Below are 27,080 nucleotides of genomic sequence, written 5' to 3' on the forward strand. Positions count from 1 at the left end.
ATTTCTCGTATGTTGGGATACTCATATGTCATGGTATTACTGTATTTTGCAGGATAAGCATGTTATTTCCTAGCACTAGCCGATACCAATGCCTGGGCTTTAACCCTCTTATTGGCACCTCTTCCAATACTATTATCACTATCGGTGCAAGACTACTGTCCAACATTCGTGCTTTCATTATATTGTCCTTCTTGGCAACATTCATAATTATACCTGTTATTTTTTTGGGTACACTGAAGTGACTAAATATCTGACTGTTAAAATATTTTATAAAAATTGCATTTGCATTGTTGATCTTCAAAGTTCATCCAGTCTGGGGCGAAAAGTCATGTGGAAATGCTTGAATTACACAGCACTAAACAGCCTATAACTCAACATAGTGTCTTTATTTACATGAATAATGTTTGAGCCAGTTTATTTATTTTTATGTGAGAATCAAATGCCCACAGGTTCTTTCTTGCTTCACTAATGGTTTTAAAAATGCCCACAATTTCACCCTGATGAAGCGACAATCAACAAGTTCTCTGTTTTACAGAGGTCTTATGTTCATAGTGTAGAAAATGTTCTTGGTCATACTTTAATTTTGAAAATGTCAGCAATTACTTCTGGTAAAATCTTCACTTCTCCTTAATAAGCATCTTTTCCCTTTTCCACATATTTAAGAAGAACAAATGTCTTATTCAAGATGATGTCAAGGGCTTTCTGAATGTTTTGTTTCATTCATAATCGCTGCCTCATCACAGCTCTCTTTTCAAACTTCTATCATTTCTGGGCTTGTGATTTAAGTGAGCTGTTTGCAGAATTCTCCGCTGTGATGTGGTGGTGGCTGTTTTGTGTCTCGAGCAGCTTGATTTTTGTCTTAGTTATTATATACTTGACCACGTGGAACCGTTATAAGGTTTTTAGTGAAACGTGCCTTAGGCCCTCAAGACCCTTTGTTAATGATGAAAAAAAGCGGGATGAAAGGCTCAAAAGAGGTAAGAGCTATAATTTCTGACATATACTGATGGAAATAATCAAAGTTTATATTTTTAATCCACCAATGTAAGACTCAAGATATCATTCCTTAAATTTGCTGATATGGTTGGCTGGCCACCAATTCAGGTTGTCTCCCACCTGGTGGTCGTAGTTATCTGGGATAGGCTCTAGCACCTACCCTTGTGAGGATAAGCGGTATAGAAAATGACTGAGGCGGCCCGGCAACTTGAGTGGTTAGCGCGTCAGCCTCACAGTTCTAGGGTCCTGGGTTCAAATCCAGGTCAGACTTATCTGTATGGAGTTTGCATGTCTCTGTGGGTTTTCTTCAGGTGCTCCGGTTTCCTCTCACATTCCAAAAACATGCATGGTAGGCTGATTGGACACTCTAAATTGCCTCTAGATACGAGTGTGAGCGTGAATGGTTGTTCGTCTCCTTGTGCTCTGCGATCGGCTGGCCACCGATTCAGGGTGTCCCCCGCCTCTGGTCCGAAGTCTGCTTGGATAGGCTCCAGCACCCCCAGTGACCCTAGTGAGGATAAAGCGGTTCTACCATATTGTGTAAAAAATTACAGGTATTTAAAAAATGCATTGATTGGTTGATTTGAACTAAAAGAGCTATTGAGGACAAAATGGTGGACTCAAAGGCTGCAAGTCAAACAAACAATGTTCTCTACACTCAACTTCAACTTAACAAAGTCTATCCTGTAGGCATGACAGTGAAATATGAGTGTGGTGCAAATAGTTCGTATACCCTCAGAGGCTCAAAAGCCATAATTTATACCAGTGTTTCCCAACCACTGTGCCACGGTACACTGGTGTACCGTGAGCGATGGTCAGGTGCACCGCAGACTTTTATCGAAGTTGAGTCTGTGTGAGCACCAAACTGCTCTTCGCGTAATGTTAGGAGATTTAAGCAATCTTGGGAGTAAATAAGCCATAATGAGATTTAAGTCGTTTTCCTGATTTTACTTAACGTGAACCGGAGGTTGTTTGGTTTTGAGGATATCAGCTTTTGGTGACATAAAGTCTCTGAGCACAACATTGCTTTTCAAGTAATGGGCGCAAAAGTCATAAAATTATGAGATTTAAAAACATTACATTACTGATTTCCTTATCACTCGCACCAAAAGTTGTTCAGGGTCTGCAGACATCAACTTTTGGTGACAGATTGGTGTGAAAAATTTCATCATTCATATATTTTCGGAACAGTTTATGATCACAAGGGTTGCCGGGGGTGCTAGAGCCTATCCCAGTTGACTTCGGGCATGAGGCGGGGGACACCCTGAATTGATGGCCAGCCAATCTCAGAGTATGAGAATACAGACAACCATTCACGCTCACACTTAAACCTATGGGCAATTTTAAGTGTTCAATTAGCCTACCCTGCGTCTTTGGAATCTTTGGAATGTGGGAGGAAACTGGAGCAGTACCCAGAAAACCCACGGAGCACCGGAGAGAACATGCAAACTCCACACAATAGGACCACTCTGGATTCGAACCCAGAACCCCAGAACTGTGAGGCCGAAGCGGTAACCACTCACATGCACATGCCGGGCCATGGTGTGAAAATTTTAATTTTGGAGAATAAAGTTTAGCTTATTTGATTCCTGGTGATAAAACATCTAGAACAGGGGTCTCAAACTCGCGGCCCGCGGGCCAACTGCGGCCCTCGGGACGATAATTTGCGGCCCCCGTCTTAATATGAAAGATTAATGTTTGTGCGGCCCGCAAGATTGATATGAATGACACTTGTTGTGTTCGGAGCTGAATGAACCAATCACGGTGACGTATACGGCTCTGGAGGACGGGACATCGGCCGGGCTGTCCAGTGCCTCGCTCACTCACTCATTCATTCCTCCAATCAGCTGGGCGAAGGAGAAGCCGTGAAGCCGATCACTCCGCTCGGTGCGCACTCTCCTCCGCTGCTCTCAGCATAGAACTGAATGAGGCGCTATGATCCGTGATCCAGCCTGTGTCAGTGTAGCCATCTCCGCGAGTGAAACGGAGAAACGGAGAGCGAAAGTGCGCATGCGCCACAAACCCGCGCGACTGAAAGTGAAAGATCAACCCGAGACTCATTCCAAGTGGAAAAACATATTACACTGTAATAATTACAGAGCCCCAGAGATGTCTCTTTCAAAGCCTGCCGTGAAGAGAAAGGTCGGTGATGAGCACAGACAGTTTCAAGAAAAGTGGGGAGTGCAATATTTCTTTGTTGAACACAGGGGCAGCCCGACGTGTCTCATTTGCACTGAAAAAGTTGCGGTGCACAAGGAATACAATTTGAAACGTCATTATACTACGAGACATGCTGAGGAGTACGAAAAATACCAGGGAGATGAGAGAGCCAACCAGGTTTCCAGTCTTAAAACATGTCTTCTGAGGCAACAGGATTTCTTCAAGAAGGCTACCAAAGACAGTAATGCAGCAGTCGAAGCTAGCTACACCGTTTGTGAGTTGATTGCTAAAGCAGGAAAGCCATTTACAGAAGGTGAATTTATCAAAAAGTGCATATTACAGGCTGCACATATTGTCTGTCCAGAAAAGAAAAGTCTGTTCAACCACATCAGCCTTTCTGCCAACACCGTGGCAGAGCGCATTTCTCACCTGTCAAGTGACATTTATGATCAACTGTGTGAGAAAGCACAATGTTTCAGTGTATATTCAGTGCCTCTTGATGAGACCACAGACATCACAGACAATGCCCAGCTCGCAATATATGTCCGTGGTGTTGATGACAATTTTAAAGTAATGGAGGAGTTGCTCACAGTAATTCCAATGCATGGCCAGACCACCGCTAAGGAAATATTTCACCAGCTGTGTGATGCCATTAAGAATGCCGGTTTGCCATGGAAGAGCTTTGTTGGAATAACAACCGATGGAGCCCCATCGATGACAGGGAGGAAGAATGGACTGGTAGCACTTGTTCAAAAAAAACTGGAAGAGGAGGGTGTGGAGGAGGCCATAGCTCTGCACTGCATTATACATCAGCAGGCCCTTTGCAGCAGATGCCTGAAGTTTGACAATGTGATGTCTGTCGTTGTGAAATGCATCAACCAAATCAGATCCAGGGGGCTTAAAGCACAGAAGGTTCCGTGCTTTTTTAGAGGAAATGGAGTCAGAATATGGGGATGTGCTCTACTTCACTGAGGTACGTTGGCTCAGCAGGGGAAACGTGTTGAAGAGATTTTTTGAGTTGAGAGCAGAAGTAAAAGACTTCATGGAGATAGACGGGGTTGCTGTTCCTGTGCTAAGTGATCCCAAATGGCTCATGGACTTGGCTTTTCTTGTTGATATCACACATGAGCTTAATGTACTGAACAAGAAGCTACAAGGCCAGGGGCAACTTGTCAGTGCTGCCTATGCCTATATTCTGCACTAAACTTGTGTTATGGAAAGCCCAGCTCTCTCAGACAAACCTTTGCCATTTCCCAGCATGCAAGGCTCTCGTGGATGCAGGCACACCATTCAGTGGTGAGAAGTATGTTGAGGCCTTTTAGAAGCTACAGGAGGAATTTGATCACAGATTTGCAGACTTCAAGACACACAAAGCCACATTTCAAATTTTTGCGGACCCCTTCTCCTTTGATGTGCAAGATGCCCCTCCTGAGCTTCTAATGGAGCTCATTGACCTGCAGTGCAACTCTGCACTCAAAAATAAGTTCAGGGTGGTGAGTGGAGAAGCAGACAAGCTTGGGCAATTTTTGAGAGAGTTGACCCCCAGCTTCCCTGAACTTTCCCGAATGTTCAAGCGGACCATGAGCCTTTTTGGGAGCACATACTTGTGTGAGAAGCTCTTCTCCACCTCGAACTTCAATAAGTCCAAGTACAGGTCCAGACTTACTGATGAGCATCTTCAAGCTCTACTGAGGGTTTCCACTGCTTCCTCCCTCAAGCCAAATGTGACTCAGCTATGTGAGAAGAAGCGCTGCCAGGTCTCTAGCAGCAAGGAGTAGGCAAGAGAAGCCGTGTTCAGAATATTTCATGTTCAATGTTCCATTCAAGTTCAGAAAGTTAAAGGTTAAAGAGCTGTTAATACAGACATTTGAAACGGAATAAAAATAATTCATTTTCTCTACTTAGGCAGCCAGTGTATATCTCTCATTATTATTATTTTATTTTTGTATTACTGATTGATTGATTTTTTTATTCATCTTTAAGTTAATTTATTTAATTCATTATTTTTTGTTAAAAAATAAAGATATTTGATAACGTTGGAATGTTTTATCAGCACTTTTCTTGTGGAAATCCTGATGCGGCACAGTCTCACCCAGACTCGGCCTCTAGCGGCCCACAGGTAAATTGAGTTTGAGACCCCTGATCTAGAACATCTTTATATTGTCCATATAGGTGACATAATTTGAAATCGGAAGATTTTCTGCTTGCGGCCCGGCGGCTTGAGTTCTCCCTGGGACTGCGTGGGTTTTCTCTGAGTACTCCTGTTTCCTCCCACATCCTAAAGACATGCATGGTAGGCTGATTGTATACTCTGAACTGCCCCTGGGTATGAGTGTGAGAGTAAACGGTTGTCCGTCTCCTCGTGCCCTGAGAATGGCTGGCCACCGATTTAGGGTGTCCCCCACCTCTGGCCCAAAGTCAGCTGGGATAGGCTCCAGCAGCCCCCGCGACCTTAGGGAGGATAAAGCGCTTCAGAAAATGAATGAATGAAAGATTTTCTGCTGTTGGTGTGCCTTGATATTCTCATCTCATCTCATTTTCTGAACCGCTTTATCCTCTTTATGGGTCTCGGGGGGTGCTGGAGCCTATCCCAGCTGACTCCGGGCCAAAGGTGGGGGACACCCTGAATCGGTGGCCAACCGATCGCAGGACACAAGGAGATGGACAACCATGAACACTCATACCCCTACCTAGGGGCAATTTGGAGTGTCCAATCAGCCTACCATGCATGTATTTGGAATGTGGGAAGAAACCGGAGTACCCGGAGGAAACCCACGAAGGCAAAGAACATGCAAACTCCACACAGATGGACATGACCTGGATTTGAACCCAGGAGCCCAGAGCTGTGAGGCCGACGCGCTAACCACTCGCTCCACCGGGCCGCCGCCTTGATATTTTTTTAATGAAAAAATTGTGCCACAGCTCAAAAAAGGTTGGTAATCACTGTTTTCTATAATCCTTATAAAACGTGATTCATGGATCTGTGAGTGGTTGTGGGTGTGGGTGCATGTTAAGCTTCTCTCGCTACGTGTGTCCAAACCGTGCAAAGTACAGAGTTGAATTTTGGGTGGCCAGAAATGGCTGTCGGATCCTAATAGACGAGTGATTGAATTCCTTCACCTTCTCTAAGTGTGTAAACTCAACTTTTATTTGTTAAAGCTGAAAGCAGTGTTGATGTATGAATCGTTGTTCTTACATGATTTGCCCTAAACGCACCGCGTTGCTGATTGGTCGTAAAGTCAGACGCCTTTCCACATCATTTACAAACGTCATTTTTGGAAGAATTTCCGTCAGCGAGTTTCTAGGTGCTCCCCAGAACACTTTTCTCTGTTGTTACGAGAAGACTCAGTGAGACACGATGCTTCTGGCTGCGCTGACCCAATTTAGTTCGACGTCTTTCCACGTCATTAACAAACGTCATTTTTTGAAGAATTTCCAGGTGCGTGTGTCTAGGTGCTCCCCGGAACACTTTTTTTTCTGTCGTGACGGGAGTTATAAAACATCCATCCATCCATAAATCACGCTTTATCTATACCAGTGGTCTCAAACCGGTCCTCAAAGGGCCGCAGTGGGTGCAGGTTTTCATTCCAACACAACAAGAGGATACCTTTTGCAAGTGTAATCAGTTAATCAGTTGATTGCAGCCAGGTGCTACTTATTTTAGAAGACACCTGATTGGTTAAAATGTCGGCACTGGATCGGTTGAAACAAAAACCAGGACCCACTGCGGCCCTCGGCGGATCGGTTTGAGACACCTGACCTATACTATAATCCTTATAAAGCGTGATATATGGATGTGTGTGAGCACCTGGAAACCACACTGGCGTGCTTCCGCTTAGTCATTTCCACTTGAAGTTAATTGCATTATTATTATTATTATTATTATTATTATGAACTACGCAACAACACTGCTATTGTGGGATTTTTTATTTTCGTCATATTTTCACTTTGGTTTACAATATTTTACCAAAATTAACACCCAAACATTGCTTAAATAGGTAAAATTCATCAGCCTTTCTTTTGAAATTGACCATCAGTTTTCCTTACTTTTTCCTAAAAGGCATAGTCCTGCTTCTGTATATATTCTACATTCCTTTTTTGCCTATTTTACATACTTTTCACTAATTTTTCCAAAAAAGAGTTCTCATTTCGTCTCGAGTTGGGAAAGGCGTAAACAATTGAAGCGCACCATGATGGCAGCACAATCTTCTGCATTCTCTGACCTTGGCGGTCATCAATTAATCCTTATAAAGCGTGCTTTATGGATGGGTGTGTGTGTGTGTGTGTGTGTGCATATTAAGATTCTCTCGCTATGTTTGTCCAAACCGTGGAACGTAGAGAGTTGAAATTTCTTATGGTGGCCAGAAACGGCTGTCGGATCCTACTAGACGAGTGATTGAATTTCTTCACCTTCTCTAAGTTTGTAAACTCAATCTTTTATTTGTTAAACAACCATTTTTCAAAATAGTTTTTTTAATAGTGTAACAAGCAGGTGGGCCCGGCGAAGGGGGGCCCCCCTGCTTGTATACAATAATTGCTACATCCTTATTTTGTTTGAAAAGTTGGACAATGAAACAGTGACTTGTAGTTAGACAGAGTCGGTGCAACATAGACTAGGCTTATTTCATCATCGCCAAATGTGTTCATATTGACAACAAAGCATATAGCATGCAACTCTAGCCAGCTTGAGTTTATCTATACCATTTCTATGAGGTACACAGATGTAGTGAGATGTTCTCTAACATGCCATGAAGGTACCGTCTGCTTTTTCTCTGCCTGTTGCGGCTCCACACCTAGCCTTCTGGCCACAAGTGCTTGGTTTGTTTCCTTGGGCCGTATAGGCCAATGATCAAATGCTCGCTGCCAGCACCTCATTGTCAAAATAGATTGGACATCTACCGCCACAAACGGCAGTCAGGTGATAGCTAAAAAAACATAAGAGGTCTGACTTTGACAGTTTTGCTAAATGATTCATGGTAAATGGGGTGAGTTGTGCCTGGGGGAAGTAGTGCCACGCCTACAATACAGAAATCCATGGAAGCTGGACATGCCATCACATTTTTGGAAGGGCTAGTAATTTTATTCATTCATTAATTTTCTGAACCACTTATCCTCATAAAGATCGCAAGTATGTTGGACCCCATCCCAGCCAACAGGTACTCGGACGTTTCGTCGAAAGACGTTTCGTCGAAAGACGTTTCGTCGAAAGACGTTTCGTCGAAAGACGTTTCGTCGAAAGACGTTTCGTCGAAAGACGTTTGGTCCCCGGACGTTTGGTCGACCGGACGTTTGGGAGAATGGACGTTTGGTAGAACGGACGTTTGGTAGAACGGGTTCGCGAGTCCCGAGGTTTGAGTCACGAGACTTTCATTTGTTTAACCCTAACCCTATTCACTCAATGTTAAATAATAGTCAGTAAATCCCTATTTACCCAATATTAAAATCTATCAATTGCATGCGAACCCATTCTACCAAACGTCCGTTCTACCAAATGTCCGGTCGACCAAACATCCGGGGACCAAACGTCTTTCGATGAAACGTCCGGTCACGCAGCCAACAACAGGCACCAGGAGAGGGACACCCTGAAGTGTTGGCCAGCCAATCGCAGGGCACAAGCACACTGACAACCATGACGACAGCTGTTTCCTCTCACACTCATACGTAGAGGCAAAGTAGAGGGTTCAATCAGCCTAACCAGTGTCACGTTTTGTTGGGGTTTTTGGGTGGAGCTGTGTGTGTGTGCGCATGTTTTCCTTGTGTGTGCTGTCTAGGTGATGTGTAGGTCTCACTTTGTATGTCCCTCCTGGTTTCCCTTCCTCTCGAGGCCAGCTGTTTGTAGTGTATAATTAGCTTTCATTTTTTTAAGGGTACTTTTTGGTGATGTCTTTAGTGGGAGTTTTACCGCGTGTACCTTGTGTTGCCCCGGCCACGTAAGTCACTTTTTGCCACTTTGTCGGTGTGCGACTTCCCCTGTTTATTTGTCACTTTTGTATTGAGCATTTTGTCATTAAAAACCCTGAGTTGTGCATCACCACTTTTGCCGCTTCTTTGCGGGCCGGCCAGGACGACCTCCCAACTCAGGTTTTTTTTTCAGGTTTTGGAACATTCGGGGGTTGTTTTGTCTTTTCCCCACATTTTGCACTGCGCGTTTGACCTCCTTCGGGCTCCTGCCGTCCTTCCTTTGTTTTCTAATTATAGTTTGATCTTGGGACGTATGGGATTCGTCCCTTAAGGGGAAGGAGGGTTACTGTCAGGTTTTGTTGGGGTTTCGGTGGATGTGTGTGTGGTGGCTGGGTGATGGGTGGGTCTCACCTCTCGTGTCCCTCCTGGATTCCCTTTCCTCTCCTGGCCAGCTATGTGTACTTTTGTGATTAGCCCCAGTCAGTGTATTTAAGCTTGACTCTCTTGTGTGGGAGTATATTACCTTGTGTACCGTGTATTTCCCCGTCAACGGAAAGAGGGTTCTTGTCTTGGAACAACATGATCAGGCTGGTGGCTGTACTCACACCTTCCAAAATAAGGGATTCGAGTTTGATGTGGGTAAGTAATTATGTAAGTCATGTTTTCACTCTTCTTTGTCCCCATTTATTTGTCACTTTTGTACCACCATTTTTGGCATTAAAAGCTTATAAGTTGTGCACCAGCACTTTTGCCGTTTTTTCCTGCCTCTCATCTTGGGTTGTCTCTCACCACGCACTCAAGGAAATCATGACACCAAGCATGTTTTGGGGATGTGGGAGGAAACCAGAGTTTGCCCCCAAGTGTGAGCGTGAATTGTTGTCGGTCTTCTTGTGCTCTATGATTGGCAGGAAATCAATTCAGGGTGTCCCCCGGCTTGCTGTGCATAGTTGGCTGGGATAGACTCAAGTAATCACCACGACCCATGTAAAGAATAAGTGGTACAGGAAATAAATGAATGAATGAATGAATGGATGAATATGCCAACAAAAGGTGCCAATGTACTTTTTAAATTGATACATACTAAACACACAGGAAAATAAGTTTGCAAGCCTCTTATGTTATTAGATGTATTTTTGAAAACATCTTAAAAACATTTACTTCACTTTAACCTGTGAAAATTATAGGATTCCGTATGGATCGAGTTCCCCATGCTCTGGATGCTGTGGTTATTGGCAGCGGTGTGGGTGGTTTGACAGCGGCAGCTGTATTGTCTAAGGCTGGAAAGAGGGTTCTTGTCTTGGAACAACATGATCAGGCTGGTGGCTGTACTCATACCTTCCAAAATAAGGGATTCGAGTTTGATGTGGGTAAGTAATTATGTACAGTTATGTGAACTCTGGAGTTTGAACATCTATATTATTTAGGTAGATTTAAGATATATATACTTGTAATTCATTTTGTGACATAAATAATTTTATTATCATTTTCTCTCAATTTTGTGTGTTTCCCACATCTTTCTTACAAAATTAAATTTCTTACAACCAATTTAAAGGGTTTAGTTGGTAGTTGTGTGAGGACCATGTAACAAATTACAGAATATACATATAAAGTACTGCTCTTCTAATTTTCAAGTTACAAAAAAAGTTCTGGAACCAATTAATTTCATAAGTAGAGGTATGACTATATAACCCAAACCCTTACCCTATATATATATATATATATATATATATATATATATATATATATATATATATATATATATATATATATATGTGTGTGTGTGTGTGTGTGTGTGTGTGTGTACGGGGGTGTGTAAATACTTTAAGTACTTCACTCACAATGACAATAGCTCATGAAGTCTCATCATTTTCTGAACCACTTTATCCTCACTAGGGTCGCGGGAGCTAATGAAGTAAAGATGATGAAAATGAAGATTTACTGCATTGGCTATTGCGACCTTGATTCCTGTCTCTAAATATATATTTATGGTTTCCACTAGGCATTCATTATCTTGGCCAGCTTCATGAGAATAGCTTGCTTAGGGTTGCCCTGGATCAGATCACTGAGGGCCAGCTGCAGTTTACTCGCCTTGAGCAACACTTTGATACACTGTTCTTGGGCCAGCCTGGTAAACACAGGTATGGCCCGGCCCAATACTATAAAATTTGTGTTAGTATTTTTTTCTCAATGTGTGTTTGTGAGGTTTGATTCCCAGCCCTTCAACTAATTCAATCTTTACTTTCTTAGGAAGTATCATTTACATGCAGGGAAGACTGAAATGGCAGCTAGCCTGAAGAAACAGTTTCCAGGAGAGGAGGACGCTATTGATGAGTTCTTTAGATTAATGAAGGTAGAGTAGAGTTTTATTCAAAATGTGACCAGACCTATGATCATTGAAACATATGTTTTGCACTCTTGCAGTTAGCATCAAAACGGACTCCACTTATTGCCGCTTTGAAGATGATTCCTTATTGGCTTGTAAACTTCCTGGTTTGGACCGGCCTATTAGATTATATATCTTCAGTGTTCCGCCTAGCGACCACAAACCACTCTGAAATCATGTCCCGTCTCACAAAAAATAAGGACCTCAAGGCCTTATCTGCCTACCTTTTCTATGGTATGGACATTTGCAATTTAAAATGCAGGCAATATTATAGAAATAGATCTAACACACATGTTGTATAACTTTCTTTTTTTTTACTTTTCTTCTAGGTGTGCCTCCTAAACAATCTAGCTTTCTCATCAATGCACTCCTCCTTCACCACTACAAACGTGGTGCATACTATCCTCGAGGAGGTGCGAGTGAATTTGCCTTTCACATTATCCCTGTCATTCAAAAGGCAGGGGGTACTGTCTTGGTGAGGGCGGCAGTGGAGCGCATAATATTAAACCAGCAAGGAAAAGCTTGTGGTAAGAAAACAATCAAGGCTTTTTACTGAGTGTATGCTTTTTGTATCCTTTCAAGTCATTTTGATGATTTACTTCTAAATACTTGAAATACGTTTGAAGATAAGTGGTGAAAAGATGGACCCAAGCAAAACGTAGAGTGCAGAATCTCTGAGTTATAGCCAGAAGTTTTGCTAGAATTGCCAGAAAATGTTTCATCACATCCTGCTTTCTGGCGCCCTCCTACCGCTAGATAAGCCTTAGCACACTTAATGTTTCAAGTCATTGCACAGTAATGGAATCAGAACAGTTGGTATTCAATCAAAAATCAAATCAATCAATCAAAAGCCTTTATTGTCATTCTACAACAGCTGCATATAACAAAATTAGTGGTGCTACTCCACAAAGTGCTTGTTAGAGATGTGTTTGTTTTTGGACTGGGTCAAGAACCACACGAGGTTGCTTCAACCATCCACTTTTAGAGTTGCCAACTTCTCCGGAATTTCTGGAGTTTACCCAGACAAGTAACGCAAACTCCGGGACTCCTGACAACCTCCCTAAACTCCAGAAATCCCCAAAAATTGTCACTTGGGTAAAAAAAATTTGGACAACCATTTCGGAAAAGTACCAAATTTCCAATTTAACTGCCTCGAAATTCACACAATCACTACGGCTTCCGCATCTTACTTCCGCACTTGATTCACCTGCACTGTAAACCGGATGAATTCAGTAACATAAGTTTATTGTGAATCATCCGATTCGTCTTGTGCGTCTTCAGCGTGGCAATCAATTCGGAATCGATTGCATAAGTAGTCTCTTTCGCTTTAACATTTTAGTTTTCGTTTTTTTCATGAGGGAAGTAAGAAGTAAGCATTATTAAGGCTGACTAAGCCACCATTCTTGTCTTGAAACAAATCCTATCATTTCCGGGGGTTTTCTAAAGGAAGGAGGCGTACACAGCACTGGTAAGTCTTATCAGTATGCCTGCTCGGGATAAGTGCAAAATGGATGGCAATTTGCATGAACCGACTAATAAGAAACCCAGACTCTCGTAGATGATTGGTTCGCATTCGACGAAATATCCCATGTTGAAGCCGTCTCCAAAAGGACCGACATTTGCACATTGCACAACATGCAATTGCTGTTTCAGATTTGTCTTTATTCGAATGAATACAAACAACAGCGTGTAGCATTATGGGTAGAACTGAGAATGTGTTAAAGTGATGACCCACTAGATGTCACTATACATTACTGTAACAATTGCGACTTCAGCCTGACACATGGTGGAATTACTGACTGCAAAACACACGTAGAAGGACTTCTTGGCAGCTCACCACTTTTCGCTGTGTCATGGCAAGTTATTCTAAAAGGAAATAGGTCAACGTTGTTTGGTTGGCATCAATTGTTTGATTCTTAGGTGATCCGTGATATTCTAATTGTTATTAATATGACTCACGCTAAAGCATATTTCATCTGTTGATGGGCAAAACAATGAAATATAATCTGTGCACTGAAGACATTTCATGATGTTTATTGCATCTCAGGGAAATCATGCCTATCCTAAATTAATTATTTTATCTAAACTTGTCAGGTACAATTTACCTAATAATTTGGATAAATGCCATTTCTGCATTGCCTTCATGTTTGATATCATTAATAATTTGGATGAATGCCTTTCTGCATTGTTATCTTCATGTTTGATATCATTAATAATTCTAAAGTATTCTTAATACTTGAGTCTAAATCGCAAATCACTCTCTTTTTGCTAAAATAGCTAAATTGCACTTGTTGAATTGCTATTCTGCTCCAAGGTTGTGTTTATTTAATATAAGAGCCATTTTTGTAGCTCACTCTTACCACAATTAAAATTTAGAGAAACTAACCTTCTACTTAGCAAATTTCTTAATCATTTCCTAATGATAAATTTCAGTGTTTATTAGAGGACCCATAATTTGTCACTATTATTTTATATTGTCAATTTTCTGTCTCTAACTCTCTTCTTTTCTTTCTCCGCCTCTCTCTCTCTTTATTACTGCTCCTCCTTGCTTCATCGTGTGGTGAGATGTAACCTGAGATTTCTTGCATTCCAGCCCCCCCCCCTCTTTGTGCTCCTGGCTTGCGAGTAGAGCCTGGTACGAGGAGTGGGCTGAACCGGGGGGGCACTGTTTCTTAACAGGCCTAATATATATATCTTCTTCCTGGGTTAGTGGAAAGTGGGCTGGGGAAGAAAGGCAGTTTTGACTTCAGTTTTTCCTTTGTTTCTGGGCTCGGCCATTTTTTCCTTCTCACATGTGGTCTGCTTTTCAACCCCCCCCATCCTGTCCCAATCCACCATCTCTTAAATACTTATTTTTATCCATCTAAGTCTTCTTTTTCACCAATTAAACTCCTATTTTTCGCGGCAATCGTACTTATATATCGTTTATGAACGCGTCATAGCGTACTTAGAAATATATATATATATATATATATATATATATATATATATATATATATATATATATATATATTCATATGAAGATTAATTTCATGCTTTTATAGTTTTATTCTGTATCTTTCTTCTATATTTTTAACACAACCCTCGAAGTCCCTTGGCGGGGAGGTGCGACCTCCTCCTGTGTCTGCTGTTCAGGCAGAACCTCGTGGATAGGCCGACAACAGCCTCTATCCTGCTGTATACTTTTACGTATTTCTGACACACAGAAACGCTTCCCCGTCACACAGGGAATAGTATACACAACTTTTTCTCCGACGAATGGAGCATTTCCCTTTCTCGTAGGGAAACAGGGCCTTATGCTGGGTAGGATTCTACAAATGAATTTTAAAAAGTGCCTTACCGTTTTTTGGTGCCTCCTTTGTATGAAAGGATCATTCGTAATCTGTTCCCGGGCCAGCAGGCCAGATCGCCCTCTCTCAAGGCTGGAGTAGCCGACGTCAAGCCATCCATCCTTCTGTCGATCTGCCGTGGCCGGAAACCAGAGAAGAATCCCGGGTTTCCGCACCAAAATGTCAAAGCTGGATTGCCTCGACAATAATCTTCATACAGAGGAAGCAGCAAAACACGTAGTAGTTTTTGACTCCCGGCCGGTGGAGGTTATCTGGGAGGGGAGCCTCATCTTGACCGCTCTCAAAATGGCTGCTGCTCGCTCCGCTTCCTTTGTTCTTTGGCTAGCCCCCACCCTTCCTAAGAAGGGACGGGGAGCGGACGGACGTGTCCACGTGAAGCTTCCCCAACCAGATACGCCGTTTCAACGGACGGTGAAGATATTTAATAGAAGTAGGTGGAGACAAACTAGGCGGGGATACAGAGGGGTGTGTTATATACAAAGTGATGACAGGCCTTGACCTGTAGGTGTCAGTAAAATTTTTATTCTAGTGACTTTAAATTCATAAGAGTGCAGAAGGGTGCAAGATTAAATATAAGAACACAGTTCATATTTCACAGGTACATCGAGTAATCGTAAACAAATCTGGGTAAAGCAGATGATCCGATAAAGACTGACAAACACACAGGGCTTAATTGAATTGAATTTAATTGAATGGTTTTATTGTCATTATACATGTGTAATGAGATTTAAAGCTTTCACCACATAGTGCACAAATAACAACAACAAACAGACAAATAAATAATCAATAAATTAAAAATAAATAAATAAGGAGTCCAAGTGAGGTCAGGAGAGTGGAGCGGGCTTGTTCCATCTGAAGTCCAGGATGAGTCTCATGGTTTTGAAGACATTCAGCGCCGAGTTGTTGAGAGCACACCACTCGCTGAGTCTATGGACAAACAAACAAACACAGATAATCAATATATAGTGTTAGGGTTATTAGTCTTACATTATTATATATTTGCTTGCAATGAAGAATGCTTTGCTTCACTTAGCTTATTAACATTAGAAAAGTAGAGTACAGACGCTCCCCTACTTACGAACGCAATTGGTTCCGAGCGATTGTTCATAAGTTGAATTTGTTTGTAAGTTGATTCAGTGCTATATTTTGTATTATAATTTATGTTTAAGGCCGATATAAGTATATTGAAGGTTTATACAAGTGCATTTGTATGTTTAAGGCTTGTATAAGTAACACGCATTGGTTTGTACTGAAAAAAAACATTTAATAAAATGGAGAGAATATGTACAGTACTGTAGAGAGAGAGATTTATGTATTAGAAACTGGCCAAAAGAAGCGACCTAATGACGATTGCAGTTTTCTTCTTTTTTTCATCATAAATGATGAGGTACACTGTATGGCATCATTCAATTGATTTGCAAACTTTGTGCAAAGTTCAATATTTGGGTCCTGCTGCTCGATCTTTCTGTTTATAAATGGTACTAAATGTGCAACGCTCACCACTCTCACGCGCATCAAGCTTCGTTATTATTGCCACTCGTTTCAAATGAAATGGCTTGCCTCTTCCTTGCAACTCCCTCAATAGAAGCCTTTAGCTTTTTACCAACCATATTCAATATTGGATGCATGAGATATTTAATGATACAAATGAAAAAGGTTCTTTGCACACTGGAGATACATTCACGCACTTCCGCATTGCAACGAAGAAGAAGGTAGATGCTGGGTGAGCTGAGCTCTCACAGCGCCAGGCGTCGGTATTAGCGGCGGAAAGAAGTACTACTCCGAAAAAGGGGCGAAATACAAAATTGGACTTGCGAACATTTTTGGACTTAAACGCAATTTGCAGACATGTTCGTATGTACCGTTGTTCGTAAGTTGAATGTTCGTAAGTAGGGGAGCGTCTGTACATCTACTTGCAACCGTGTAAATGCTTGCTCCTGAGTTAGCCTAAACAACAGGAAGGTCACTCCTCTTGGACAGCTGGAATATGGAGAAGATCCGGTGGACCTTCATCAGTTTTGAGAACTAAACCTATTTGTAACTCGGGTCCTTGACTATCGACTTCTCACGCTGTTTTCACACCCCTCCCTTGAGAAGATCCGGTGGATCTTATTTGTTTTGAGAGCTAAACCTTCTATTTGTAACTCGGGTCCTTGACTATCGACTTCTCACACTGTGTTCACACCCCTCCCTTGAGAAGATCCGGTGGACCTTCATTTGTTTTGAGAGCTAAAACTTCTATTGACTTCTCACTCCTATTTTCACACTCCTCCCTTGAGAGATCCTTGAAGCTAATAAACAGCATAGAAATACGTCTAAGGGCAGAATGAACTTGGACGAACGCGCGTCAGTTTGATTCACTCTTGCAAGAACACCACAGATGAGTCTCCTGTCTCTTTTATTTGTGCGTGCATTTGGGAATGCCTATTGGTGAACCTATCATATAGTAATGATAAATAAATAATCACTAAATAGTAATAGATACATAAGTGGTCAACATAATAAATAGGTAGTAGTTATAAGACTTGATTAGATCCTAGGTGCAGAACTCGAGTAGAGTATGGTGACAGCTCTAGGGAAGAAACCGTCCTTGCGTCTGTTTGTCTTGGCTGTTATGGCTCTGTAGCGCCTTCCAGAGGGCAGCAGGTTGAAGTGGTGAAAGGAGGGATGCAGACTGTCTTTTATAATGCTCTCTGCCTTTCTAAGGCACTGGGATTCGTAGACGCTGAGCAGGACAGGTAGGGGGCAGTTGATGATCTTTTGACTGGGGTTGATTACAAAATACACACACCTGAGCACACAACGGAAGGGATACCATGAGGGACACAATAGGCGAAACGCATCCAATAATCACTTTGACAGCACATACAATGGGAACACACACACATCCACCCCAAAACCCCAACTTAACAATTTTGGTATTTTGTATCCTGAGTTTTACTGTTTTTGTTATACCTTTTGATACTCATATTTTTGGCATGCTCCCTTTGTTAAAGAAATACCATTGTTCCTGTGATCATATTTGCATTTTGCATCCTTAGTTTATTCCCTGACTCTGTCATGCTGTTTTTTGTACTACCTTGTGATACTCGCATTTTTTAGGTGCCCTTTGTCAAATAAATAACTATTGGGCATTTTTATTCCCTTTGACTGACTTTGTTTTCGATACATCTTCAACGACTTACTGTTCTTAAAAATTTTAGTTGTGGTTTGTTGTACATTTAATTTTTCTACTGCAAGATTTGTTTCAATAGTGTCAATTAAATATAGAAATATTGCTTTAACTATAAATTTTTGCATTATACGCATGGATCATTTAGTTACTTGTTATCTTAACTCATCAATTTCTATAGCAACTGATCTTATTTCACTCCCATTGACGGCGAGAGGCATCCAATCCAATTTGCCTGGGGGGGTCGCAGTAAAAATGGATTGGACGTCTTTCACCATCAATGGCAGATAATGAGTGAATACCTAAAAATTTAAACCAATACAGTAAAAAAAGATCATTTTTACCCGATTCTCATAAAAGGACGCAATCGGGCCCAATTTCCAATGAATTCTGATACGATGTTTGATCGGGGAAATGCCTAGATGATATACCTAACTAGATTGCTGGCTGTCATGTTTGTGTTCATCTCCAAATATTATCCAGCGACATTGAAAAGGAAAGTAAAAAAAGAAAGAAAGAAATGATGCTTATTATGCACTCTCTTGTTGACGATACGGATGGTGAAAAGTATCTTTTGGTTGAAATTACATTGTGCCGGAAGCAAGTCTGATGTAATTTCCATAATTTTGTGAAACAGTTCAATAGGGTTAGACAATAAACTAAAGTCCACAAAGTGAATAGGTTATTTATGTTACCCATTAGCTTCCATTGATTTGCTGACCAGCAAAAAATCTCCACTGCCAAAAACTTCATCATTCACATAACCACAATAAATGAATTTAGACTTTTTACGTTTTCACACTTTTGACCATCAGCATAAAACATTCCTTCAAAATTTGCATTTTCTGGTTGCTATTGAAATTTATGTTGTAATTTTCATGCTATTCTTCTTTTGGAACAGGAGTGACAGTGCTGAAAGGCCAAGATGAGATTGAGATTCTTGCTCCCGTTGTCATTTCCAATGCTGGAATCTTCAACACCTTCCAAAAGTTTTTGCCACAGCAAATACAAGAAAGATCAGGTAATATTTTATTTTATGTGAATCTGTGAAACACAATTTGTGGTTGTTAAAATTTTCTACTGATTCTGAGTAGAGATCCAGTCATTATTGAGTATGGTGCGCCATGGCATGGGTTCATTCTTGGTCTTTGTTGGCCTGGATGGAACCAAAGAAGAGCTGGGAATCGTTTCTACTAACTTCTGGATGTATAAAGACAATGACTTGGATGCACTGTAAGTTCAATATTTCTGTATTGATTCCTACTATCTCCCGGGTGTCTTGTTATTTTGACAAATTAACTGGGTTATCAATTTATCAGGGGGGAAAATCTGAGTTGGACTGCACACTCATGCAGCATTGTGTAGACAGTTAAGGTTTACATACACTGTGCAAAACAAGTTTTAGTTTTTTTCTTATGGTCTGAAGTCAAATCAGACTGTCTGCTCCATTTTCAGTTCAGTCTAGAATACCAAAATTAGAAGATTAAATTTTGTTTGAAAAATAAAGGTTTCCATACACAAAAAAGTACCTACAGAAATTAAACAGGAGAGTGCAGCACGTGATGGAAGTGGACTGAATGGGGTGAAATGTTTACATTTCGGCGATAGGGCGAAGGGAAAGAAAGATGACGCCTGTAGTCACACCTAGCTTTAGCAGTCACAATGACAGAACCAAGTGAAACGCAATTGCCCAAGATGCAGCAGAAAAGTAAGTTTTATCCAGCCAGCAATAAAAGTTTCCATTTTGCTGTTGTGTGATGATGGAAACTTCTCAAGAAAGTCAGAACAGAGAATGAGTAATAGTAATAGAGGAGCCAATCTTAGATACTGACTGGGATGTGGAGCTATACGTAAACGGCACTCCAGCTGATTTTAAAATTAATACTGGGGCGGACACTACTTTTAAAGCCAAAAAATCTTACAATAAGTTGCAGAACCGACCGGAGCTGACCCGTTCCAGGCCTACAGTGTGCAACCCTGGTGGCAAAGTCACATGCATGGGAAGATTCCTTGACAATTCCACATACAAAAATCTGAAATATAGTAAATACTCGGTAACTGTGATAAATGCCCCATTTTAAGGAATTTGTTTGGCAAAAATAAAATATGACCAGGCAGAAGAATTATCGAGGGAAATATAGATTGTGAGCCCATAAAGATTGAATTAACTAGTGATTTGAATTGAATGCTTTTATTGTCATTATACAAGTATATTGAGATTTAAAGCTTTCACCACATAGTGCACAAATAACAACAGACAGACAAATAAATGATCAATAAATAAGAAATGAATAAATAAGTAGTCCAAGTGAGGTCATCAGAGTGAAGTGGGCTTGTTCCGCCTGAAGTCCAGGATGAGTTCCATGGTTTTTGTAGACGTTCTGCACCAAGTCGCATCACTCGCTGAGTCTATGGACGCAACAACAAACAAGCAAACACAAAAAATCAATATTTAGAAATGATAAATAAATAATCACTAAATAGTAATGATAAATAAATAATCACTAAATAGTAGACAGAAAATCAATATATAGTAGAGATAAATAATCAATAAATAAAAAATAAATAACTAGTCCAAGTGAGGTCAGCAGAGCGAAGCGGGCTTGTTCCGCCTGAAGTCCAGGACGCTGAGTCTATGGAAGCAACAACAAACAAGCAAACACAAAAAATCAATATTTAGAAATGATAAATAAATAATCACTAAATAGTAATAGATAAATAAGTGGTCAACATAAGAAGTATAAGTAGTAGTAATATGTCTTGATTAGGTCCTAGGTGCAGAACTCGAGTAGAGTATGGTGACAGCTCTTGGGAAGAAACTGTCCTTGAGTCTGTTTGTCTTGGCAGTTATAGCTCTGTAGCACCTTCCAGAGGGCAGCAGGTTGAAGTGGTGGATGCTGGGATGTGTATTGTCTTTTATAATGCTCTCTGGCCTTCTAAGGCACTGGGATTCATAGATTCTGGGCAGGGTGGGTAGGGGGCAGTTGATGATCTTTTGGCCTGTGTTGATCACCCTCTGCAGTCTTTTCTGGTCGGCTTCTGTGCAGCTTGAGTGCCACACTGATACAGCATAGGTCAGCATGCCCTAAAAGGTCACCAGCAAGTTCGCGTTCAGTTGCCCCTTCCTGAGTACTCTCAGGAAATGTAGTCTCTGCTGCGACTTCTTGATGAGTGCTGTGCTGTTTGCTGCCCAAGTGAGATCAGCAGAGATGTGGACTCCCGGAAATTTGAAAGTTTCTACTTGCTTCACACATTCGCCATTAGTCAGGGTGTCCGTGGTGTCTAAAAAAAGTCTAAAAAAGTCTAAAAATAGACATTTTCAATTTTAGGCCTAAAAAAGTCTAAAATACCAAGATATTTTCCACTGAAAGTCTAAAATCTCATTTGGGTGATTTAAGACCTAGTGCAAAAGTTCAAAATATCGATGTAGAATACATTTTAAAAATATGTTTATTGCGTCTATTTATCACGCCGTTCAGTTTTTTTGGTAGCTTATTGTCCTTGTAGTTCTGTTAGCGGAAATCACTGTTAGCGGAAAGCACAATAAAACTACAGACGTGAAGCGGAAGTGTTTAGGTCGTCACAGGATATTGGCGCGAGGCGCAAATAGTTGTCGAGTAATGCAAGACGAATGGCAGTTGGACAAAATATAAGCAATGTGTAAATGCAGATTAAATGATTGTTGGCTCGAACGACAGGATTTTGCGGACTGGCTCAAACGTGTTCCTGACAATAACACTGAGGCGTACTGCAGGTTGTGCAAAAGACCATTGAAGCTCAGGACCCTGGGAGTAAAGGCACTCGAATCCCACGTTAAATCCAATAAACACCAGACCTCTGAAATAACAATAAATGTTAGTTGAATGCAATCTGGGTCTGTTTTTTCTTATTTTTAATACTTCGTGAAGGTCTTAAATTTAACCCACAATGGTCTAAAAAAGGTCTAAAATAGTCTAAAATTGCACTTTTTCCAACCTGCAGACACCCTGATTAATATACAGGGGCGACGGAGCAGCCTTGTTCCGTCGGATGTCCAGGATGAGTTCTCTTGTTTTGGAGACGTTCAGCGCGAAGTTGTTTAGACTTGCTGAGTCTAAGGACCTCATCTCTGTAGGCCGTCTCATTCTCCCCTGTGATCATCCCCACCACCGTTGTATCGTCCACAAATTTCACAATGATGTTCTCAGGGTGCGTGGTTCTGCAGTCATGTGTGTAGAGCGAGTAGAGGAGTGGACTAAGTACACAGCCTTGGGGTGAGCCGGTGTTGAGCGTACGGGCAGATGAGAGGTGGCGACCCAGCTTCACGTGCTGGGGTCGATTGATCAGAAAGTCCTCAATCCAAGAGCATCTGGAAGGTTGCAGCCTCAGGTTGGCCAACTTGGGGTTAAGAATGTCCGGTCTTTTGGTGTTAAAGGATGAGCTGTAGTCGATGAAAAGCATTGTGACATAGCAATATGCAAACTGATGTGGGTCGTGGATGAGGGGAAGACAGGCTTTGATGTGTTTCAGTACCAATTTTTCAAAGCACTTAGTGATCGTTGGTGTGAGACCTAATGGATTTCTTGGGTACTGGGATGATTTCAGACAGGCTGGGGCGGAGGCTTGTGATGGATCTGAAAAACAACTTAAGGAGCTGGTTAAGAAAGAGTGAGACCAATTTAAAGGAAATAAGTTTATTACCGGACTGCAGAAATGGGGAGAGCTCAAACAGCGTGATCGCTCACTGTCTGTTGTCCTTGCAACTCTCACTGAATGACCAGTGAGTGAGTCTTATATACAGGCAAAACTGACAGTTGTCAGCAGGACTTTGAACAGATACGTTTCAGTCATTTGCAGGGCAAAAAGTAATTGATCAGTGTCGGACAGTTGAGTATTTGTGCTGACATTGTGCTGATATTTGTGCTCTCCCCATTTCTGCAGTCCGGTAATAAACTTATTTCCTTTAAATTGGTCTCACCACCCCCCACCACCACCCTGCAGCAATACACTGACGTTCCGGGAACAGGAAGTGAGACTGGTAATGCGGTCTGTGAACACCAGGAAGGCTGCGGGCCCTGACGGAGTACCTGGGAAGGTGCTCAAAGCCTGTGCTGACCAGCTGGCTGGAGTCTTCACAAATATTTTCAATTGTTCCCTGCAACTATCCATCATTCCATCTTGTCTGAAATCTGCCACCATCATCCCTGTCCCCAAAAAGCCAACCATTGGCAGCATGAATGATTATAGGCCAGTTGCCCTCACGCCTGTGATCATGAAGTGCTTTGAAAAGTTGGTAGCCCGCCATATCAGGAATACAATCTCTCCCTCAATTGACCCTCACCAGTTTGCTTATAGGGCAAACAGGTCCACTGATGATGCTATTGCCATTGCTCTTCATACAGCACTGAGCCATCTGGAACACCCTGGGAACTACGTGAGGATGCTCTTCATTGACTACAGCTCAGCCTTCAATACCATAAAACCGGACATTCTGACTGACAAACTCTCCCACCTTGGACTATCCTCTTCAATCTGCTGCTGGATAAAGGACTTCTTGACCAACCGCCCACAGACTGTTAGACTTGGTCCCCACCTCTCTTCCTCCATTACACTAAGCACTGGCTCCCCTCAAGGCTGTGTACTGAGTCCTCTTCTGTACTCCCTGTACACCTACGACTGTGCACCCACCCACCAGTCTAACGCCATCATCAAATTCGCTGAAGACACCACTGTGGTCGGACTCATCTCAGGAGGGGATGAGTCGGCTTAGAGAGATGAGGTCAACAATTTGTCTTCGTGGTGCTCGGTGAACAATCTCACACTGAACACCACGAAAACTAAAGAAATAATCTTGGACTTTCGCAAACACGGCACAGATCTGGCCCCACTCCTCATAAATGGAGTATGTGTAGACAGGGTCCAGTCCTTTAAATTCCTGGGGGTCCACGTCACGGACAAGCTCTCATGGTCTACAAACACCACGGCAGTGGTGAAGAAGGCTCAGACACGACTCCATTTCCTCAGGGTGCTCAGGAAGAACAACTTGGGCTCCAATCTTCTGAGAACCTTCTATAGAACCACTGTAGAGAGCATCCTGGTGTACGGCATCACAGTGTGGTACGCTGGAAGCACGGCGGCAGACAAAAAGGCCATGCAGAAAGTGATTAACACTGCCCAGAGGATTGTCGGCTGCTCTCTGCCCTCACTTGAAGACATTGCCAGCCCGCGTTACCTCAGCAGAGCCAAGCACATCTTAGGGGACCCTTACCACCCTGGTCACAATCTGTTCCAGCTGCTGCCCTCTGGCAGACGCTATAGGTCCCACAAAGCTCGGACAAATAGGCTTAAGGACAGTTTTTTCCCCACATCCATCAGACATCTAAACTCGCGCTAACATACACACATTCCCTTCTGCGGCATATGAATAGATGTTTGGTTGGTGATCTGCCTCCTACTAGCTGACTTGAAGGAAGGTAAGTGGCAGACAGTGTGTGGTAATCGAGAGGTAAGCGACCTGTATCCACAACAGCGGAATGTCAAATTACAAGTCCGTAACTTACACTTATTTAGGTCTTTTGCCAATTAAACGTAGCTTATGGAGAAGCACCATCAATTTCGTCACAAGCAGTTTCTGCGTGTGATGACAAGTAGGCTTTTTGTGTTGTGGTAATGACGACATGGCCTATGTCCGATTATTATTATTATGTCAACCCAATCACAAGAATAAGATTGATTATTCAGTCAGACAGTTGAGTGTTTATGCTGACAGATTCAGCCATTCACAATTTTTATGAGAACGGTGCTTTTATATTCACAAAAACTGATATAATCTTACACTTGTTCCAGTGAAAGGTTGAAAATGTCCGTAAAGACTGGTGCTAGTTGGTCCAAAGGCCCTAAGTATTTTGCCTGGTATTCCAGGGGGTTGACTGCTCGGAGCACATGTCTCACATCCACTACCTCCACAATGAGTGGGGTGAGGCTTCTTCCCGAGCTTGGTGTGGCATGTACTCGAGGTTTATGTGGTGTGACTGGGTGGTGGGCTTGGGACTCAAAGCGGGCAAAAAAGTTGTTTTAGGTCCTCTATGAGTGCCGCATCTGAGTCCGCAGGAGTCGCAGCTCGGCCCTTGTAGTTCGCGAGGGTCCGTATGCTCTGCCACATTGTTCAGGGGTCGTCAAGTTTCCCGTCTATCTTCCGCTTGTAGTCTGCTTTGGCAGCCTTAATGCCTCTCTTCAGGTTGGCGCAAGCTGCGCTGTAGAGTGCCCTGTCCCCCGAACAGAAGGCTGCATCTCGGGCCCGGAGGAGTGATCGGAACTTTGATGTTCGAGTAAACATGATCCTCTCTTGTTGGACAATTCACGTGTTGGTAAAATTTCGGCAGAACAGTTTTGATACTTGCCTTATTAAAATCTCCTGCAATTATGTGTGCGGCACTCGGGTGGGAATTCTGGTCATTGTTTATTGTGTCCATTAGTAGGGAGAGAGCGGTACTTACCTCAGCGTCCGGTGGGATGTAGACAGCAGTGATGATAACAACGGCTATTTCTCTGGGCAGAAAGAAGGGTCTGCATCTCACCGACATGAATTCCCTGTCTGGGGAACAGTGTCTAACCAGAACAGTACTATTGTTACACAATCCCTCATTCACATAAATGCAAAGCCCACCACCTCTTTTTTTCCGGATTCGAACGTCCTGTCTGATCTAAGTAGCGTGCGTCCTGCTAGCTGCACGGTAGTGTCGGGTATTTGTGGGTGAAGCCACGTCTCTGTGATTATTAGCATGGAGCATTCGTGAACGTGGCGAATAGCAGCGAGCTCTAATTCCAAATCGTTTGTTTTGTTTACAATGGATCTGACGTTGGAGAGATATATGCTCGAGAGCGGAGCTTTGAGTGGCTGTTTCCTAAGCTTACACAACACGCCTGCTCGACAGCCTCGCTTCTGTTTTCTTTCCCATTGCTTTCTCTTTCGCCGACCAGTCCCGATAACAAGCCTAGTGTCGCGATCTCTTCCGGTATGCTATGTTCCCGGTGAGAGTCGCTAGAAATCATATTTTGCTGCTGGTAACTGATGTTTAATAAGTCCAAACGGTTATATCTGAATTTAAATCCGGTTTTGACAAACAACTCGCAACAAGACACACAAAACACATGAAAAGTGCACAAGTAGAGAGAGCCTCTGACAGCTGTTCGCGCAGGCGCCGCCAACTTGGGAGATGCTGTGTGCTATAGCGCCAGTACGCCACGTCGCATGCCTTTCCCTCTAAAGCCGATGGTAGAGAGATATACTAAACCTATCTTGAACCTGGACATAATCACGGCGGTCACTGTCTCGTGGCACTGATGGTTTCGACAAAACAAAGAAGAGGTCAGGGTGGCATAGACTTAAAACGTTTGAAGAAGTGTGAAAACGAGAGCGCTTCATCCTACCCACCTTGGATGACGTAACACCCAAACTATCAGGTTCATGAGTTTTCTCCACGTTCGATGCAGATTTTGGAAAATTCTGCTGGATCCAAGATGCTGCCATCTACCGACAATCATAACTCCATTGGGAAGATTTTTCTTCAAGCGACTACCATTCGGTATCATGTCAGTGCCAGAAATATTCCAGACATGACTTTTTGCACGGCAACGCGCTCGTAACATAACTAATTTGGATTGGATTGGATTGGATAACTTTATATAAATAAATAGATACATTTAAATGAACTTGGATTACGATGCAGACACACTCAAAAATAAGTTTAATCTAACCTAACACTAAACTTAATTCGAATTTTGTTCGACATTTTGATACCTTTCCTCTCCCGTGTTGGCTCTATTTGCCCCGCCTCCACCCTGACTTTCAGACGCAACCTATCGAGGGCTGTTTGCTTTTGTATTCCCTTCAAAATGATGAACACAAATGTCCTCACAATAGGATAACGCACGACCACTTAGCAACGAGAAGTAGTATATTCGCCATTCGCACTGACTAACGGGAAAAAACACTGAAAAAATGCAACGCTCCGCCCAATGCTCGCAGAGACATACACGAGGGAGTTGCAACCAGAAAGACAATGCCCATGGTGTTCTTATGAGCAGCCTCTCGCGTCCGCTGTCTGCTCGTATATCAAAATTTCTCTCGTATCTCAAG

At 42.4% G+C, this 27,080-nt stretch overlaps 1 protein-coding gene across 1 annotated transcript in view; it reads left to right on the forward strand.

The window, feature by feature from the left end:
• The first annotated feature begins 791 nt into the window (after positions 1–791).
• The window catches only part of LOC144088912 (all-trans-retinol 13,14-reductase-like), a 52,008-nt gene continuing 25,719 nt past the window's right edge, over positions 792–27,080 (forward strand). The window contains exons 1-8 of the mRNA XM_077619654.1: positions 792–977; positions 10,242–10,424; positions 11,057–11,195; positions 11,305–11,407; positions 11,479–11,674; positions 11,770–11,967; positions 18,864–18,983; positions 19,057–19,195. Of these exons, the coding sequence (XP_077475780.1) occupies positions 815–977; positions 10,242–10,424; positions 11,057–11,195; positions 11,305–11,407; positions 11,479–11,674; positions 11,770–11,967; positions 18,864–18,983; positions 19,057–19,195 (1,241 nt within the window). The 5' untranslated portion in view covers positions 792–814. The remainder of the gene's footprint in view (positions 978–10,241; positions 10,425–11,056; positions 11,196–11,304; positions 11,408–11,478; positions 11,675–11,769; positions 11,968–18,863; positions 18,984–19,056; positions 19,196–27,080) is intronic.

This window comes from Stigmatopora argus, chromosome 14, assembly GCF_051989625.1.
Source record: "Stigmatopora argus isolate UIUO_Sarg chromosome 14, RoL_Sarg_1.0, whole genome shotgun sequence".
In the NCBI taxonomy this organism is placed as follows: domain Eukaryota; kingdom Metazoa; phylum Chordata; class Actinopteri; order Syngnathiformes; family Syngnathidae; genus Stigmatopora; species Stigmatopora argus.